This window comes from Jaculus jaculus, chromosome 18, assembly GCF_020740685.1.
Source record: "Jaculus jaculus isolate mJacJac1 chromosome 18, mJacJac1.mat.Y.cur, whole genome shotgun sequence".
NCBI lineage: Eukaryota > Metazoa > Chordata > Mammalia > Rodentia > Dipodidae > Jaculus > Jaculus jaculus.
The window spans coordinates 32,650,259-32,670,151 of record NC_059119.1 but is presented as its reverse complement, the minus strand read 5'-3'; the positions used below and the strand labels follow the sequence as shown (position 1 = coordinate 32,670,151).

Here is a 19,893-nt window from a genome sequence, read left to right as displayed (position 1 = left end):
CTCCGTTGGGCTGCAGACACCCTCATTCATCACCTTCTGATGGAGCCACCGATTGAAGAACATCTCTAATCACGCTGTTCTGTCTTCCAGGGAAAGCTCTACAGTTGCTCAGATAGTTCCAAACAGACGGAGGCAGAGTGCAAGTGAGTTTAAGTGAGCCGACGCCAGTTAATTCTAGGGGAGGTTGGTGGCTTGCTGAGAGAGGAGGGAGGGCTGTCCTCTGGCCCCGTAATAGTCTGATCTCACTGATGTGACACGGCACATTATCGACTCCCCGAGGTTCTGCCCTCTGAGGTCCTTAAGATGGCCGGAATGGCGTGGTCTCAGCTGAGTCCCTGGCGGTGGGTCCGGTGTGAATGGGAATAGGATCCCACGGGATTCACTGTTCCTCTCTTCTCTCAGGGGGAACTACATCACATATAAAGACGGGGAGGTTGACCACCCCATCATCCAGCCCCGCAGCTGGGAGAACAGCAAGTTTGACTTTGACAACGTGCTGGCGGCCATGATGGCCCTTTTCACCGTCTCCACCTTCGAGGGGTGGCCAGAGTGAGTAGGCACGCCACCTGGACATGGGCCACCCACTGATCTGCTTGCCCAAATCTTGTTAATCCTCTGAGGTTCCCCCCCCCCCCCGCCGCCATCACACGTGTGACCTCTCCCTGCAGTCTCAGCGGACGCGATCGCTGAGAAGCACAGACTCTTCTTGTAAAAGGTGCCAACGCGTGCGGTGGCACTGAGGGCCTAACCTGGGGTCGTGTACATTCTAGGCACGTGTTCTACTGCTGAACTGTGCCCCCCCCCCCCCGCCAACCACAAATGTTTCAGAAATTCCGACCTAGCTGAGCGATATTTTTTTTTCACTCCCCTTCCTAAGCTCAGCGGCAGCCACAGAGTCAGCGGGGGTGGGGGGCCAGGGTTGCTTTCACCCTTGTGGCATTAGGGCGTGGAGTGATAGGGAGAGCGTCCTTTTGGTCACCATGGTTTTGTATCACCAGTTCCAGTGTGCAGCTGACATGGATGAAGGCAGACGAGGGCAGGGAGGGTTTCTGACTAGTCTGTGTGCCAGGCTCGTTGGAGATAGCCTGGTCTTCACGGACAGTGCAAAGTAAAGGAGATGAAAGCCTGGCCTCCAGTTCCCCAGTGGAGGTGATGCTCTTTCCTCCTGGACCAGCCCTCTGGTCACCACACAGCACTGCCCAGAGCAGGCAGCTTGTCCGTTGGGTCCTCTTTACTTCCACTCTCTGGGCAGGTGGGGGCGGCAGTTATCCTACGGCAGTATGTAAGCAACGCCTAGAGAATAGCCACGTAGCGTACATGTTACCAAGGAAGGGGGGGGGCTCATCCTGGCCCTTGAGGAGTGACAGCTCAGTGCGGCACACGGCCCAGACCCAAATGCGGGGCATACAGATACAAACAGTGGCGGTCAGGTTCGCACTGCTGGCACAAATCACCCGAACAAGAGCAGCTTCTGGGGCAGGGGGAATTGAGTTATTTTGGCTTACAGGATCGAGGGGAAGCTCCACGATGGCAGGGGAAAATGATGGCATGAGCAGAAGGTGGACATCACCCTCTGGCCAACATCAGATGGACAATAGCAACAGGAGAGTGTGCCAAACACTGGAAGGGGAAACTGGCTATAACGCCCATAAGCCCGCCCCCAACAATACACTGCCTCCGGGTGGTGTTAAATTCCCCAGTCTTCATCAGCTGGGAGCCTAGGGTTCAGAACACTTAAGGTTATGGGGGACACCTGAACCGAACCACTATTGTTAAGGATGATCCAAACCATTGTGGATGGTCTGAATAAGCAAGGCCACACTGGTATCATTTTATCTAAATGGATATTTTTCTCTCATATTTATTTTTTTATGTTGGTCTCATCACCTCTAAATCCATGCTAGTTTGCAAAGCTGTTTCAATATTTACCAATATTTCTGCATTTGAAATTGAGCTCAGTGATGCATGTTACAGTCAAATGGCTCTTGGCAGTTTTGAAACACTGCCGTGTACATTCTGTCAACTGTTCTGTAAGGTGAGGAAGTGGGGGGAGGGGGTTCTTTTCTTCACTTGATACATGAAGACTCTGAGTCCCAAAGAAGTCCAGTGGTTTGCCCAAGGCCACATTGGACTTGAAGCAAGACCACATGGCTCCTGCCTGGAGCTGTTCTCCCTAGATCACAGGGGTCCATGGGAGCGGTGGAACCATCATCCCACGGGGGTGACGCTGCTTCTCCAGTTCCCCCTATTGGTCTTTCTCCTCCCACAGGCTGCTTTATCGCTCCATTGACTCCCACACAGAAGACAAGGGCCCCATTTACAACTACCGTGTGGAGATCTCCATCTTCTTCATCATCTACATCATCATCATCGCCTTCTTCATGATGAACATCTTCGTGGGTTTCGTCATTGTCACTTTCCAGGAGCAGGGAGAGCAAGAGTACAAGAACTGTGAGCTGGACAAGAACCAGGTAGCTTCCAGGGAAGGGTAGGAGGGAGATGAGGAGGGACACAGGGCCCGTGCAAGGAACGGCAGCAGTGGGAAGCCCAGGGCCCACCCAGAAGAGAGTCTAAGTGGATACCAAGGTCCCTAATCCACTGCTCCAACACAAAAGAGCCTCCTATCTTCCTGAAGGAGAAATGGGGATCCTAATGATCTCACAGCACATACCAGTCATCCCAACACTGGGGAAGCAGAGACCAGGTCCTTGGGGCTTGCTGGCTAGCTAATCTAGCTGAATTGGTGAGGGCAAGGAGCTCTTATCTCAGAAATTAAGATGGTGGAGCCGGGGGCGTGGTGGCACACGCCTTTAATCCGAGCACTGGGGTGGGGGGAGGGGAGGCAGAGGTAGGAGGACCACCGTGAATTCGAGGCCACCCTAAGACTCCATAGTGAATTCCAGGTCAGCCTGAGCTAGAGCGAGACTCTACCTTGGAAAACCAAAAAGGAAAAAAAAAAGAGAGAGAGAGAGAGAAAAGAAAAATAAATTAGTAGTGAGCGATTGAGTAAGACACCCCACATTGACCACCATATGCATGTGCACAGGCATATATATGTGCATCCACCCACATATGAACATGCTTACCACATACCTAAACACGTGCAAAAATAAAATAAAATAGAATTAACTGAGAAGAAGAAAAGAAATGCAAATCCTGCATTTCCCAGACCTGGCAGACACCAAATCCCTATAAATCCTATGTCTAGCAAATGTATTCAGCCAGCAAATATTTGTTAAGCTTCTACTTAAAGATGCTCTACAATAGGCTCTGTGGGGAAAAGAAATCTGCGTCCTTGCTAGAAGTTACAAGTTAGAATGTACCCAGGTAGGCTGGCACATTGACACAGAAGAGAGAATGAGCCAGGCACTCAGGAGGCAGAAGCAAGGAGGAGTTCGTGAGTTCGAGGCCACCCTGAGACTCCATAGTGAATTCCAGGGCAGCCTGGGCTAGAGTGAGACCCTACCTTGAAAAAACAAAAATAAATAAATAAATAAAAGAAGAGAGAAACTCGAACAGTGAGGGAGGGAGCCCTTGGGGTGGAAAGGAACATGGCTTTAGGGAACCACTCAGATGGATTGTTTTCAAAACAGAGCAAGAGGCCTGAGCAGAGGTGGGGGTAGAAGAGAGGCTTTGGTGGGTGTGACATGGTGATCCCCAGGACTGGGGTGTGTTCTGTTAGCTTGTGGGAATGAGCTGGCAGCTCCCTGAGTGAGACATGAGAAATGTGGTCCTCAAGGTCACCTGCTTCTGCATTTCCCAGTGGGAAGAAGCCACATGGAGACATGTTCTGAATAAGGGCCAGCTCAAGGGGAGGCTCAGCTCCCCTCAAGCCAGGGGAGCTAGACCCCAGCCCCACCCCATGGGCTTTGAAGTTTGCTGCTTAGGTACGGAGTCATCATCCTGGCTGCCGGGTAGACTCTGTGTCGAAAGCAAGGCGAGAAGAAGGGCAGGGGCATGTGCAAAGCCTGGTCTAGCATCTGGTCCGTGGTGGTAGAGGTGGAAGATCAGGTCAAGTCGGCAGGGCTTAGGGTTTGGACATGGTGCTGAGGATGAAGTCGGCTAGAGTGACTTGCTAGCTCCTGCTTTGAGAATCTGGGTCCAGTGATGAACTGACCTTTGCTGGAGGCCCAAGAATCAATAACCTCGAGAGCCTCCCCTGTCAGTGAATTGTGTCCTCTGACCTTATAGATCCTGCCAGATAACTTCCTTATGGACTTAGGATAGAAAAGAAAAAATTGAGGCAAGAGACACTCCAACAGAGAATCTGTGGTGTGGCACTTAATCAATGAGAAGAGCAGCTGTCAGTCAATCAATATGTAACAAGAGTCAAATGCATGCTGAGCAGTACACCAGGCATTACCAAGTTTGACAAAAAGAAGATAGGGCTGGAAAGATGGCTTAGCGGTTAAAGCATTTGCCTGCAAAGCCAAAGGATCCCGGTTCGATTCCCCAGGACCCACGTAAGCCAGATACACAAGGGGGCACATGCATCTGGAGTTCGTTTACAGCGGCTACATGCCCTGGTGTGCCCATTCTCTCTCTCTTTCTCTCTCTCTCAAATAAATAAATAAAATATTTTAAAAGAAGATTTAGCTCCATGCTTGCAATCTACATTATGTTTGACCAGAAGGGACTTTCTCCCTCCTTAAAAGAGTGATGGAAAAATCAAATCATGCTCCAAGTTACAACTCAAACCTGTGAGCCCCATGGCATGATGTAGTTTCACACATATCTCACCCTTCATTGGCATCCACCCCCAGTATCCAGGTAACTAACCCTCCCTCCCTCATGTCCCCCCACCCCCAACTTCTCCCTTTGCTCCTCCCAGCGACAGTGTGTGGAATACGCCCTCAAGGCCAGGCCTCTGCGGAGGTACATCCCCAAGAACCAGCACCAATACAAAGTGTGGTACGTGGTCAACTCCACCTACTTCGAGTACCTGATGTTCGTCCTCATCCTGCTAAACACCATCTGCCTGGCCATGCAGGTTAGTCCACAGGAGACCTGGCTCCACAGTGTTGCTTAGGAAGGACACTGAGGTGTGATGTGCAGTGAAGGATCTGCAGGGCCAACCCAGCTCATCACCTGTGTGTAGCTAAGGGAGGTGGACAAAGCAGAAGAGCTAGAGAAATCAGTTGTCTCTTTCTACTTGTGCATCTCCCCTAGAACACTTCCTAAGAACTCCTAAGCCCCCTGGCTTGATAACAGAGAGGCAGTAGAAGCAGAGAGCTCAGAGAGTGAGCTGGGGTGTTCATCCGAGTAAGGCATGGAGTATGGAGATGGATTCAACACCTCAGTCTATAGAAAGTTCAGCTCATACCAAGGCTCTCAAGTGCTCAAAGCCTTCTGAAGCCATCACACCCATCAGAGCAGGAATTTAGACTTTTGCCACCCCTGTTGCCAGAGATGAGAGGAAAGGGAAGAACTTACAGGGTCTCCAGAGTCCACATGACTGCCCAAGGAGTGGCGGTCAGCCTCTTCTGGGAGGCTAGTTCAAGGAAGTTCTTCTTCAATGAGGGGGTCCGAGAAGGCTCCCGTACAAACGCGACAAGAAGTTGGAGCCTCATGTTCATGGTTCCCCACCTTCTCCTTCCACACAGCACTATGGCCAGAGCTGCCTGTTCAAAATTGCCATGAACATACTCAACATGCTTTTCACTGGGCTCTTCACTGTGGAGATGATCCTCAAGCTCATTGCCTTCAAACCCAAGGTAGGCCTCTGAGAAAGAGCTGAAGAGGGTGGGTGGGTGTTTGCTAAAAGAGGGGGGTTGGGGTAGAAACCAGTGAAGGGCCATCCCTTCTCGAGTGAAAAGTACCCCAGCAGCTCCAAAGGCCAAGAGCTGAACCAGGCCAACTCCTTGAAACGCTACCTCAACTCAAAGTTCTGACCATAAACTGGGACTCACAGGAAGGAGATCCTTCCGTGCATTGATCCATGGCTCCCCTGTGAGCTCAGTCACAGGCCTTCTCCCATTCCCCACAGCCTGGCAAACCAAACCTCTCCTGGGCCAGCCTCAGATCCAGGCAGGACCCTTGTTTGTTCTCTCCTCCTCCTACTTCATTGGTTCTACAAGACCACGTGTGCGTGTGAGAAGTTCATGCAGAGCTGAGTTTGCTCGGGACCCCTGCGGGGCTCCAGCCCAGGAGCACTTCCTGTGGCCTTCTTTGAGGCAAAGCATCCCAATGCCCTCCAGTTTAGGAATAACAGTTTGCTTGCAGATTTCTGTCACTCCTTGTCAGGGAAGGTTAGAACCACTGGCTGAATGTGGCAGGATCGGAAAGGCTGTACCCCTTGTCACTTTGCATCACTGATGCCTTTCCTTACAAGCCCCACCCCACCCGCACGGCGGCAGACCTGGGGCAGGAGTGCCTGCCATCCTTGGTCTCTACACATGGACCAGGACCTCTGGCATCTACTGACCAGGGACTGGCAGTTACTTCATAGAGTACACACCTCCACGTCTGCTGTGACTACCGCAGTACCTCCTGTGAAGGTCTGGGGAATTATAATTACAGGCTTGGGAACATTTCCCCAGCTCTCTAAGCTTTCTCCTCCTATCCTTGACTGGCTGTACCAGATTCAACACAGAAAAAGAGAAGAGGGGGAAGAGAGAAAAGATGAGTCCCAGGCTATATATCACATGTTAAAAGTTTTGTTTATTCTAGGATGCTCTGGGCATGGGATTCCTCCTTAGCTGTTAGCATCCCCAATGTAAGGAGAAAGGAAGTGAGGTGTCTAGTATCAGCCACACTGTTATTAATAGGCAGAGCTGGGCTGAGCTCTAGTACGTATGGTGTATTCTCTGACACGGAGCGGCCCCCGGGCATGTCCCCATGTCGCCTGCTCTGCTGGGTACTTCTCAAGAAGAAGGAAGCAGCCTTACACACGTGCTTATAAGATGACGCAGACTACTCACGCAGCGCTGATTCTTCCTGTCCATCAGGAACGTCTCTGTGGGGACACGGGGCCGCGCTCCCTGCAAACAGCCCCTTGTCAAGGAGAGGTCAGGACCACTTCTCCTCCCGGCAAATGTGCTCTTCGACATGTTCCCTTGCAAGGCCAGTCTCAGTTGGGAATAAATTATGTCCTGACCTTAGAGAGAGTATCACCAAGTTGTCGTAGCCACCTCCTGCGGGGCGCTTGTTCCAGACCCCAGGCTCAGAGGTCCTGATGGGAACACCGCCCACAGCTGCAGCAGGCCAGGAGAACAGGAGGGTTGAAGGGTTGAGATTTTTAGCCCCTCGTGGGAGGTGGGCATTGCTTTTACCTCGTGAGTCATGACATGGGGAGTGACCGACTGGAGTGGCCTAAGTCATAAAGTGCTTCCTGTTTTCATCAATACCTGGTTTTCTGTCATGAGAAAGATGGAGCAAAACTTGTGAGAGAGTTTTCCTAGAGAAAGACGAGAGCTATCCAGAGACCATTTGCTTCTCACAAGCCAGGGTCAATCTGGAGTTTAGGAGAAAGGAGAAGGGATATTTTCTAGACGTTCCCTAAAGGGACTTGTGATAGGTCAGTGAAGGCCACTGTTGTGGCTCACAAGAGATAACTGGCTAGTTGAAAGAGGCCCCTTGCGCCCTCTCTGAGCTGTGTTCTTCCTTGAGGACAAATGGTCAGGCAGAGAAACAAGTGGAAACCTTTTGAAACACAAGAGAGAAATATGTAGCTTAAGCGTGTCCAAGAACCAGTGGCTTCTTCTGACGGATGTGAAACAACAGCTTCCATAGCTCACCATTAAGTAAGAGTCTATTCTGGACATTTAATTTCACCTATTCTGATATATATGTTCTCTGTGCCAGGACAGTTAGGTAGCAAGGAGATAGACGCTGCATGCATTAGTCATCCTGGCATTATAACTACAAAATATGTGAATCTACTGACTTGTAACACAGTTTTGGATGTTCAAGGGCATGCTGCCTTGGCCAGCTCAGTGCCAGCAAGGGCGGTGGATGGTGGCACATCATGGTAGCAGCATATGTAGGAGCCAGACAGCCATGTCTGCCTCCAGAAAGCAGGAAAACAACACAGGCTTGAATGCCACACTCCTTTCCCAGGATGCATGCCCCACAGCCTAACTTCCATCCTCTAGACCCCACGCTGGGCACTTAGCCACGTGGGCCTTTGGGGGACACCCAACATCCAGATGTCAGCATTCGGGCATTTTTCACAGTCGAGAATGAGGCATCTGGAAGTATCTCTGCTTGGGTTTTCTTCACCATGTCTTCCTCATCTCTCTGATCGATGGGTGGGTCTGTCTATCCCTTGGTTAGCTTGATGTTCCTGGTTTCTTCATTTCTCAAGAGACATGTTCATGAATTGGAAAATTCAGTCTTACTAAGAATATAATAATGATGATGATGATAATCCCCTTGTACTGATCTATATATTCAGCACAATCCCAATTAGAATTCTAAACCTGCTAGTTATGCGCCTTCCTCACTCCCATCCCTCCACAAGCTTATTAATGAGATTCTATCTGGAAGAGAAGGGCAGGAAGAAGGGGGACACATATGCACACAATAGACCCCTTGGGGATGACAGGATGAGCCTGGAGTTCAAGGTTTCCACCCATGCTGACCCTGACGGTTTGACCTCACTGTGGAGGGCAACACAGGGCCTGATGGAGAGAGGGAGGCCAAAGATGCTTCTTCAAGTGCAGGCTTGTGAGCCAGGGATGCCGGCGCCACTTAACTGGCCTGGGACTTGTTGACAATGGATGACCAAGGACGAGAAGACAAGTTGAGCTGATAATGAATTTAGCACTTCAGACTTCTCTCCAGCAAAGTTGGTCTGCCCAGGAAGGCAGGGGTGCTGCTAATGGCAGGTTCCTAACCACTCTTCCTCCTCTGGGTTCCTGTGTGGGCTGGGGAGTGTAGAGGTTCTCTTCTGAGGCTCATCAACAACCCTTCAACCCCTGTCATGGCTAGAGGCATCCCCGTGGGGCTGTGTCCTTTCGGGACATAGTCAGTCCTGAAGGGAGGGTTGTGATGCTGGTGGCTGTCTATGATCAAAGCCTTGACCCATCTCCTTGAGGAGGAGCCAGAGAGAGAGAGAAAGAGCAATAGAACCAAAGTTAAGGCCACCCATTAGCCCTCCTGGCCCCAGCTTCTTAAATAAGAGCCCCTGAAGCCTTGGGGTCTCTCTCACATTGCAAGACAGATTGGGACCTAAAAGCATTTCAAACCAAAAGGATGTATGTTAATTAGCTTTATAGCTGCTGTGACCTGATGAGACCTCTTAAGGAAGGAAAGACTTGTTTTACTCTAGCTTTTAGAGCTGTCAGTCCATTGTGGTGGGGAGGGTGTGGCGGGGCAGAGTAGTTTAGCCTCGTGGCAGACAGAAAACAGACAAAGGAATATAGAAAGAGCCACTGGCAAGGTGTGTCTTTAAAGGCATGCACCCAGTGTCCACTTCTTCCAAGCAGACTCCCCCTTCCACCACCTCCTGAGCCTATTCACATTTTGAATCTGTCAGTGGATTAAAGCATGGATTGATTGAGTCAGACCTTTATCATCGGATGGTCTTGGAAACACCCTCATAGACACACCCAAGGTGCATTTCACTAACCTCCCAGGCACTTCTCAACCCGGTCAGGATTCAGCACCACGTGATGCAATGGAGCCTTGAGGTCACTCTGTGCCTCCGTGCCCTCTGCCACAATTGAGACACTGCCTGTATGCCAGGCTGCAGCCACTAATCTCCTATGGCATCAGACGCTTGACGTGTGGTTGGTACGCTGAGGAACTAACTTTTAGGGATTGCTTATCTTGGTTAATGTAAGTTTTATATAAATGTAAGCACATGTGACTGGTAGCTACTGTGTTGGGCGGCACAGTCCTGGGCATGTTCCTTTCCCATGCTCCATGCCAGGTGCTGGCATCTTGTCTGTCTGTCCCGGCTTCGGCAGCACCCCTTCCTCCCCTCACCGCTGTGAAGCCACAAGATCTGCCTCACCACCCTTTTCTTTCTGTACCTGTCACAAATGCACTCATATATAATGTATACTCTGTGACCAGATAAGGCAGCCTCTTGCTCTGGGGACGCCCCCCCCCCCAAGTATTATGTTCCCCCAGCCTTCCCTGGAGCTATCTTTCCAGTCCTTGGCAGCTACAAATCCTGAGGATCTTCTCCTGGAGATTCTGTCCAGGCTCACCTGGGCCTAAGGAAGGCAGAGAGTGCTCCTGGGCCTCCACACTCGTGCCTCATCACCCTTCTTCATCTCTGAAGAGTCTCAGAGAAGACAGCAGCTTCCCACCCATCAGACTTCTGAATAGATTTTCCTGGCTAGCATTTTGGAATCTTTAGTGACCCTGGAATCTGAGATCTAGAATCCCTCACCTGGCTCTTGTCTGGCTCTTTCAATAGAGTGCAAAACCTGGTTCTTGTCCATTTCAGTACCTAGCAAGACCCTTGCTTCCCAATGGCCTTGATTCCAGAAGGGGGAAGGGGAGAGAAACCTCACCACATCATTTCCCCAGACTGTCTCACTTGGTCTGGCTTCTACTAGGCCCAGCATCCTCACAAGAAACCCTCTCACCCATCTGGAGCTAGGACTTCTGCCTGCGTCCACAAAGAGGGCATGGCTAAGAATTCCAGAGTATTAATTAAATCTTTCATTTTTTTTTTTTAGAAAGAGAATTGGTGTGACAGGGCCTCAGCCACTGTAATCAAACTCCAGACACTTGCACCACCTAGTGGGCATGTGTGACTTTGCACTTGCCTCACCTTTGTGCGTCTGGCTTATGTGGGATCTGGAGAGTTGAATATGGGCCCTTAGACTTTGCAGGAAAGCTCCTTAACGGCTAAGCCATCTCTCCAGCCCCAGAGTACCAGTTAAAGGTAGGGCACAAAGTCTGCTGCTGCCCTGTTTTGTCAGCTTCGGGATCTTATTTGAGTGGCTGTGCCCTCTCAAGACAGAGAAGCAAAAGCAGTAAGCTTAGCAGTTGGTGGAAGCTGGCAGAGTTGGTTCCTCATGACTTCTTCAAGTGTTTTGGCTGGAAGTGAGGAAGAGTCATACCTAGCAGGAGGTCTGCTTCAGGATGATCCCATGAATTCTCTGTGGAGGCACTCTGCATGGTATGGCACTCTGCCTTGGTCTCCCCAACATCCCCAGCAGTCAGATTAAGTGAAGAAAGAACCTGAGGCTCTCCACTGCTCCTCGTGACCAGCCAAGGCCAGGCTGTTCCTGAAATGCTCGGATCCTGGAGAGGAGATCTGTGACCGCAGACTTCCCAGCACAATGGCCGCTACTCTCTTCTACCCAGGCATGCTGTGGGGTGCGGTGTGTCTCAGGGCTTCCAGTGGCTTCCAGAGCAAGCTCTTCTCTGTATTCCCTGTTGTCAGAAAGCTGTCATCATCTCTGACATGAGTGAGTGTGTAAGCCGTGCCAAAGACAGAGATAGTGGGGGAATTCCCTGAGGATGTGGAAAAGGCAGAGTGTGTCACTGCCAGCTGACTTCACAGGGCTTGTGTCAAAGGGACAGGTGGGAACTGGGCTGGACTCAAAGCTGATACATCAGAGACCTAAGAGGCAAGAGTAGGTAATGAGAATGCACAGCACAGCTGTGGAGTGCGCGTCCTGTGGCAGAGACAATCACAGCCCAGTTTCTATGTCGACTCCTTTGGCTCTGTCCTAGCCTAGAAACTTCTTTCCTCAAAGAGCTAGCACCTGGTTTCTCTTTGGAAAATAGCATTCCTCACACAACTGAGGATGCTGCGCTCCATATATCCATGCCTTGTGGGTGCAAAGAGAACTTCTGAGGCTAAGGGTCTGCTTTTATGCAGATGTGGAACCACTGGTTTATGTGACGGAGTTCTTATCTCCAGGAGGGAGCTGAGTCTAGGAAAGGGTCCAAGGTCCCAATACTCACTGAGCTGGTGGAGAGGCTGGGAGGACAACCTTAGCAGACAGTTCAGGCCCAAGCCTAGTAATACATTTTCCATTCTATTTTATTTTTATTTTTTATATATCTTTTGTTTATTTGAGAGAGAGAGACTGAAAAAGACAGACAGAGAGAGATAACGAGTGAGTATGGGTGTGCCAGGGCCTCCAGCCACTGCAAACGAACTCCAGACACATGCACCACTTTGTGCATCTGGCTCATGTGGGTACTAGAGAATTGAACCTGGGCCATCAGGCTTTGCAAGCAAGTGCCTTTGACCACTGATCCATCTCCCCACCCCATCCATTTTATTCTTAACCAACAAGGAACCGATCCTGCTTTTCTACTCAGACCAGGGTACTAATTTGGAGACAAATATTGCATGTTCTCTGTGCCCTGTGTGATAAGTAGAAGGTAGTACCAAAGGACAGGCTCCTCCATGCTATCCCTTTGACATAGCCAGGGGAGAGGAGATTGCGTGGACCTGTATTAAAGAAGCTGGTGGTCAGCTTCAAGAGAAGTCTAGCAAATGCCACCAACGTCTTACCTAGCCCCTAGAATCATGGGGGAAGGATGAGTGGCCACAGTAGGAAGAACATTCCCTTCTAATCCCACCGGACAACCAGCAGGTAGGGGCCAGACATATTCTGCAGGCACGATTCTCAACACCATTGTACTGGACTGGTGCCCACCCCCAAACAGGATGAACTCCAGCTTCTATACACACTCTCTCTCTCCTATATGTGATTCAAAGGCATTTTGAGGCTCTACCTCACTAGTGAAGAACCAGAAGAGAAGAGGAAAATGAGACAGCTTATATAGAAGGACACAGTGAGAGCTATTTCCCTTTTGGGGCTGAGAATCTTCTACAAATTTGGTTTGTTTTCACCAGATAATCACATTACTGGTTGAAATCTACTTTCTCTCCAACTGTGTTTCTATCTATAAGTGCACCGCTTGGCAGTAATTGCCATCCAACAATGTTAAGTTAGCCATGCATTTCTGCACAGTTTTTGTGATGGTTTAGTTTTCTGCAAAGCAAATGTCACATGATTTCTCTGCCTATCTTTCCGTTGCACCCACATCCCACAAAGAGAGAAGACTCTGGTTGATGGGAGTCCAAGAATCCTGAACCCCACCCCAGCTTCACCCTGAACATGCTAGCAGTGAGGAGCCAGTAAGAAGGGATTAAGAAACTCACACAAGCACTCCTTCCCCAGGTGACTATTTCTCTGTAAAACAGGAAGACACTGGCACAGTGGTGAGGCCATACGAGGTCACATGGATAAAGTAAGATTTAAGATCATGCTGCCCATGTGATACTTAGCAGGATGCCAAAGACTGGGGCACCCATGACCCAGGGCAAAAGAAACATCACCTCAAGCTATATCCTGCCCTGTTTGTTTGTGGTCCTTTACAATTGCAGTCTGAGCTCATTTATTCTATCCCTTTAGCCAGATATCAACCGTGACCACAGTACATGTTAACTGTCTACCTCTGAGATCACATTCCTCAGAAGATTTGGCTCATGCTTGTGAGGGTTCCAGTTCGTGGTCAGTTTGGCCACACTGCATTTGGGCTTGTGGGAAGGCAGCGTATCATGGTGGGAGCACGTGGTAAAAAGGCAGCTTACTCTGAGACATCTGGGAAGCAAATAGAGAGACAGGAAGGGACTAGGTCCCAATATATCCTGTTGCAGTCAGCCTCCTGTTGCTGGGATGAACTTCCAAACCAGGCATAGCTATGGAGAAAGGGATTTGTTGAAGGTTACAGATACAGGGGAAGTTCCATAATGGCCCAAGAAGCTGGGCCCCTTTCACAGGTCCATGCAGAGAGAGAAAAGCAACCACTACCACCATAAGCAAGAGCACTCCAGGACCTCTAGACACTTTGCATATCTTTGGCTGAAAATTCCAGATCCACCCCACCCCTCATACACACACACCTTAGAGATGGACCCTAGGATCCACCCACAGTGACACCTCCTCCAGCCAAGGTAGATCTAAATTACAAGCTTTAATAAACTCCTGAATCTATTGGTGGACATACATTCAGCTACCACGTTCTGCCTCTGGCCCCAGTAGATTCCTAACCATCTACATTGTGAGTTGTATTTGGTCCAACTTCAAAGGTCCCCACAGTCTTTACCAACTTAAGATAGTTTCAGGGCTGGAGAGATGGCTTAGCGGTTAAGCTCTTGCCTGTGAAGCCTAAGGACCCCGGTTCGAGGCTCGGTTCCCCAGGTCCCACGTTAGCCAGATGCACAAGGGGGCGCACGCGTCTGGAGTTCATTTGCAGAGGCTGGAAGCCCTGGCGCGCCCATTCTCTCTCTCTCCCTCTATCTGTCTTTCTCTCTGTGTCTGTCGCTCTCAAATAAATAAATAAAAATTAAAAAAAAAAGAGAAGCTGGCTATGTTATTTGCCTGCCTTCCACCCCATAAAAAAAAAAAAAAAAAAAAAAGATAGTTTCAAATTCCAAGTCTCATCTTCAATTTAAGATGGTCTCTTAGCGGTGTGTCCTGTAAAATCAAATAAGATATAAACTTTCAACAGAGTAAACATCTCCAACTGCTATAAGGCATAACAAGGAGAAGCTTGAACAGTGCAAACTCAGTGACCATCAAGCAAACATCAAACATCTGAAGTTCAAGTCTGATATCATAACCAGTGACTAACAGTCTCTGGATTTTCCAATTCTACCCCCACCCCTCCACAGCTGGGCTGAATAGCCAGGGAAAACTTCCATCCCAGCCCAACAGTCTCCCATGTAGCCCTTGAACAGTCCTGATATATCCAAAACATCTTCAGGTCTCCATGCAAACCATGGTTCATCTTCCAACAGCTTCTCCAGGCTCTTCCTTCGGGTCATCACGTCCTACCTCATGCCATGTCTCAGCAGTGGCTCCCGGAACCCTGTGCACATCATGACACACTCCACACTTTTTTCATGCTTCCCAAACCAATAGCAGGTGTGCAGGATTCAGCAATATTCCTTTTTTTCAGTCATCTCCTTTCAAATGAGTTTGCATTCCTACCATTTGGTCTTCCTGGGTAGAATCACCTCAGGCATTCTCTCCCTTATTTTAATGTAAAGAAGTCAGGCCATCTTCCCTAAGATTGCTAATGTGTTTGATAATAGCAGTGTCAGTAACCTAAAACCGTCTCAGTCTCTGTGCCTGTAAATTTTAAACTTCTTAGAGGGTTCCTAGTTTTAAATCTTATTTCACTCAATCCCATATCTTTAACCAAGCACATCACTCCACTACAAATTTAACCTCAAACTGTCTGGGCCTGGGTAGCAGAATGCAGCCAACCCTCATTCCAGTAGCCCAGTTCCAACAAAGTCCTCTGAAGTCTTTCCTTCCCCTTAGAAAGTTCATAGGCCAAACTTCCAAAACAATCCTTTCTACACTTAGCATTTTCAAACTCTATCAGAATAATACATAATACTTGGTTTACCACTCCAGAAAGCAACTTCACTTGCAAACAGTAGGTTTCCCATCCCTCTATCACACAGTTTCCCAAAATCCAAAATCCAATTTTATTCATACATTGAACAAATATTTGTTGGTTGGATTCTGCAAAAATTTAAAAACAAAAACCCACATGGTCAGATTCATCTCAGCAAATCCGCACACTCTGGTACCAATTCTGTCACAGTCAGCCTCGTGTTGCTGGGATGCATGTCCAAGCCAGGCACAATTGTGGAGGAAGGGATTAATTGAAGGTTACAGATAGAGAAGTTCCATAATCACAGAAGGAGCTGGCCCCCTTCCACGGGTCCATGCAGAGAGAGAAAAGTAGCCACCACCACCATAAGCAAGAGCACTCCAGGAATTCTAGACAAAACACCACCAATTTGCATATCTTTGGCTGAAATTTTCAGATGCCTCCTCCCCCCCCCCCCCCACTCACACACACACCTTAGAGCTGGACCTTAGGATCTGCCCACAGTAAGTAACACCTCCTCCATCCAGATGGCTGGAGGTCTAAATTACAAGCTTTAACAAACTCCTGAATCTATTGGGGGGACATCCATTCACCCTACCAAAATTCCCTTCAAAAATATGCTCAGTGACCTGAATTTCTTCCATCAGGGTCTGTCTTTGAAAGTTCCACCTCCTTCCAATAGTGCCACAGTGGCCAGGAAACAACTAAGTCGTTCAAGACCCTAACTACAGCATAGTATGACGTGATTTCATAACTTCATGCACCCTTGAAGTTGGGTTGTGTAAGACATAGCATCAGCCTCTTTGCGAAGGTCTGAAATGATCACTCACCTTTTCCTGTGGCAACTGCCACCAGATTCCAGCTTTTTTTGCACAAATTTTTCTCTTTTTGTGTCCCTGGGCCGCTGTCATTCTTCATGTAACTTATTTCAAGAACGCTCTGCTCGTGTGGTGTTTGGCTAGTGTTTTGCTGCAGGCTAATAGTTACCAAGAAAGCAACAAATACTGAACAGAGCACTCAACACACCAAGGCAGTGCTCCTGGTAATGGATGAGAGGCAGACAGGAGAGCTCAGGCTGCCTGGTTTGGTTGGGTTTGCCATGCCATGCATTCCAGCTAAAAGAAGCCGTCAGTGAACACACTGGCTACTTTATTTTTACAGATCCTATTCCTACATCAAAGATTACATGGCATCTGAAAGCTAAGGATGGAATAAGAAAACATACACTTTTAAGTGTCTATCAGACAATGAGCTTTATGTCTCTCTTTGTCTCATTCAATTCATGAAACAAGTATTAAAATCTCCCACTTTAAACACACACACTCTAAAAATTGTGAATACCAAGTCAGATTGCTGAGTTCTTTGAATACAGGACCTATTTTGCATTCATATTATGTCCCATGAAAGGCACTCAGTTAAAGTGTAATGCATGCATGCATGAACGAATAAATAAATCATGGAACTGAAAAACAAGGAAAAGAAAGAGAGCGTTGCTGTTAGAGAAAATAATCATCCAGTAATATAGAAATCTCGAAACTATTGCTCACTGCTCTAAGAGGCTCCATACTGACCTGACACCTTCACACTACGCTGTCTCTCTTCTAGGCTGCTCTTACAAGCAGCTCTGTTAAGACTTTCTGAGCACCTTGATGATGTAAAGGATGCCATTTTTACAGGATCACAATACAGGGCAGGAAGTATCTCAAATATGTAAGGGGGTTGGAGTGGTGAGATGCTGAGTGCTATAAGGGAAGCAGACTAGGGCGGAAGGGACCTCTGTTTACAGTGTTAGGAGAGCAGTGGGGGAAGGGACGTCTATTTACAGTGTCAGGAGAGCAGTGGGGGAAGGGACGTCTGTTTACAGTGTCAGGAGAGCAGTGGGGGAAGGGACCTCTGTTTACAGTGTCAGGAGAGCAGTGGGGGAAGGGTCCTCTGTTTACAGTGTCAGGAGAGCAGTGGGGGAAGGGACCTCTGTTTACAGTGTCAGGAGAGCAGTGGGGGAAGGGACCTCTGTTTACAGTGTCAGGAGAGCAGTGGGGGAAGGGACCTCTGTTTACAGTGTCAGGAGAGCAGTGGGGGAAGGGACGTCTGTTTACAGTGTCAGGAGAGCAGTGGGGGAAGGGACGTCTGTTTACAGTGTCAGGAGAGCAGTGGGGGAAGGGACATCTGTTTCCATACAGTGTCAGGAAGGCACAGCTTGGATCCTTGAAGTTGAAAAGGAACCACAGGAACGTTGCAAGTAGAAGGAAGAGCAAAGCTTTGGGGGAGGGGCAAACTCAATTTGTTATGGGAGTTGTGACCAGTTTACAGAGGCCAGAACACACAGCCCTTTATGGCCTTATGTGTGGGCTGACGTGCCCTGACGAGCCATTGGGTGGGGTCTTTTGGATGAGAGTGCTCCTTGCTTGGTGAGGAACGCTCTTGTGTGGGGACAAGATAAGGAGCTGTCTAGACCCTGCCAGAAACTTAAGTGCATTGGTGCAGATGAAGTGAGGTCAGTGTGGCAATGGCTCTCCCTGTGGTTAATCATAAATGAGGATGAAGACAAGAAATCGAAGATCGCTGAAATGCGTCTCGTGTCCCTGGGTAGGAGGGACTGATCCTGCAGTTCAGCTAAGTTGAAGAGGGTTTGATCTTGGAGGTATATTAGGTATATTCGGACCCTGAGAAGAAGGCAGGGAGGAGGGGACTGAGGCTGAATGGCAAGCTGGCCTCAGCCAGATGAACTGCCGCCTCTTAGGCTGAGCAGCTGTGTGAGTAGAATGGCAAGGCTGGGGGAGGGGAGACCAGGAAGCCCAAGATGTACCCATAGGACTCTGGGACTTCATATTTCCACACTGACGTAGAAAATTCATCTTCATAAACTTTAGGAGCTAATATGAATGGTTGCTTTTGTAACCTGTGTGGACACCTAGACATGTTTTCTGGACCTCCATTTTGTTTCAGGTGTTTTATGATACCTCCTTGGCTTCTTTGATTTTCATATCAAAACATACATGAGCCCCTTGAAAAAAAAGTTTGTGTTTAGTAGAATGGTCATTCCCCACAAAAGCAGAGGACAATGAACAAGCAAAGATACAAGGCCGGAAGTCCTAGGAGTGACAATGGAAATTGTGGCTGCCCAGCAGTGTCCCTGTTCCCACCCACTAAACACGAAATGCCAGCTTTGCCTCCAGGGATCACCAGGATGCTCTGCAGAGTTCTAGAGTGCCCCCTGAAGGCTGTGAGTGGGAACCACAGCCTTGGGCTGAAGTTGGGACTTCAAGTTCAGTTGAAATCTGCTCCTCCAAACTATTAAAAGCCACAGTGCCTTCCTCCATCGATGGATTCCTTGGGCTCCTAAACACGCCACACATACCACTTAAGGGGAATGAAATGGGAAAGAGGCAGAAGGGACACTGTTCACGACATGCTCCAACCACTCTGTCACAACCTACCAGCAGAGCCCAGAGGCCTGTGAATGTATAGCCAACCCGCGTGTATTTCCTAGCAGCCAGCTGATTGGGGAACCAGCATGCCCCTGATTATTGTTTATTTGTGGTGTGCCCACGGGTACCTGATACGCACAGTACTCAGTAGACAGGCACAAATGTGCTCCTCAGGAGGGGCCTCCCCAGCACAGCTCTTGTGCCCAGAGATTTACACGTTGTTAAAACATTGTGACAGCTTTCTTTCCTGCCTGGTGCTTTTACCATGAATGATAAAAATAATAATAATAATAATAATTACGTGACTTGTATAAAGCCTTCTTGTGAGAAAGGTAGCATTAGCTATTACGTTTAATTATTTGATGGGGGAAATTATTCACACTGGGTAATAGCTTGGTGGGAAAGTACACTGTGGTTCCCTGTCTGTATCCCTGCCACTAGAAAAGAAATTGGAACACACGGGGCCATTGGGAGCAAAGAGGAATTCCCAAACCTAGAAGGCATTATGGCATGAACTCAACCCACGCAAAGCAGAAACCCCAGCAGGGCACCTGCCCTGCAGTCCATCCTCCTTGTTCAGGGGCAGGAAGGGCCTTCGTTGGCTCAGGGGCAGTTACAGCCAGTAGGCACCGATCACATCCTCAGCACCAGACCGCGCACATGCACATAGTCACACAATCCTCCCAAGCCCTGGGGGCATGTACTGTCATTCCTAAGTTGCAGGTAGGGAAGCTGAGGCCCAGATAACTTGCCCACATTGCCCGAGGCTCATCTCTGAAAACGACGTGGTCCCTCACGTCATTCTCCTGTTATTCACAGAGCTGGTGCAAGCATCCGATACCAAGGAGCTCGCTTGGGTCATGCCTGTCCCTTAGGAAAGGAATGGCTGTGAAGTCAGGGGAGGCACGGAGCCTGGGGAAAGGGGATGATAGGGTAGAATGGGGGGGAGGGGAGCTGGTGAATGGTACCGAGCAGGAGAAGACCTGTCTAATCTGAGGAAGGCTCCCCCAGAGCCTGAACCACTGGAGCAATGACTTACAAGGCTGCCACAGGTCCAGGCTCCTTCCAGCTCAGAAGAAGTGCTCTGTCCTTCTTTGTTCTACCCACTCCCAAAGCTACTTGTCCTCTG

The 19,893-nt window shown here is 49.0% G+C and overlaps 1 protein-coding gene across 6 annotated transcripts in view; it reads left to right on the top strand.

Moving 5' to 3' along the window:
* Positions 1 to 19,893, top strand: part of Cacna1c (calcium voltage-gated channel subunit alpha1 C) — a 669,544-nt gene that overhangs the window by 577,814 nt on the left and 71,837 nt on the right. For all 6 annotated transcript variants that reach the window (XM_045137293.1, XM_045137289.1, XM_045137291.1 and 3 more), the window contains 5 exons: positions 91 to 143; positions 403 to 549; positions 2,270 to 2,471; positions 4,832 to 4,990; positions 5,604 to 5,714. In XM_045137293.1, the coding sequence (XP_044993228.1) occupies positions 91 to 143; positions 403 to 549; positions 2,270 to 2,471; positions 4,832 to 4,990; positions 5,604 to 5,714 (672 nt within the window). The remainder of the gene's footprint in view (positions 1 to 90; positions 144 to 402; positions 550 to 2,269; positions 2,472 to 4,831; positions 4,991 to 5,603; positions 5,715 to 19,893) is intronic.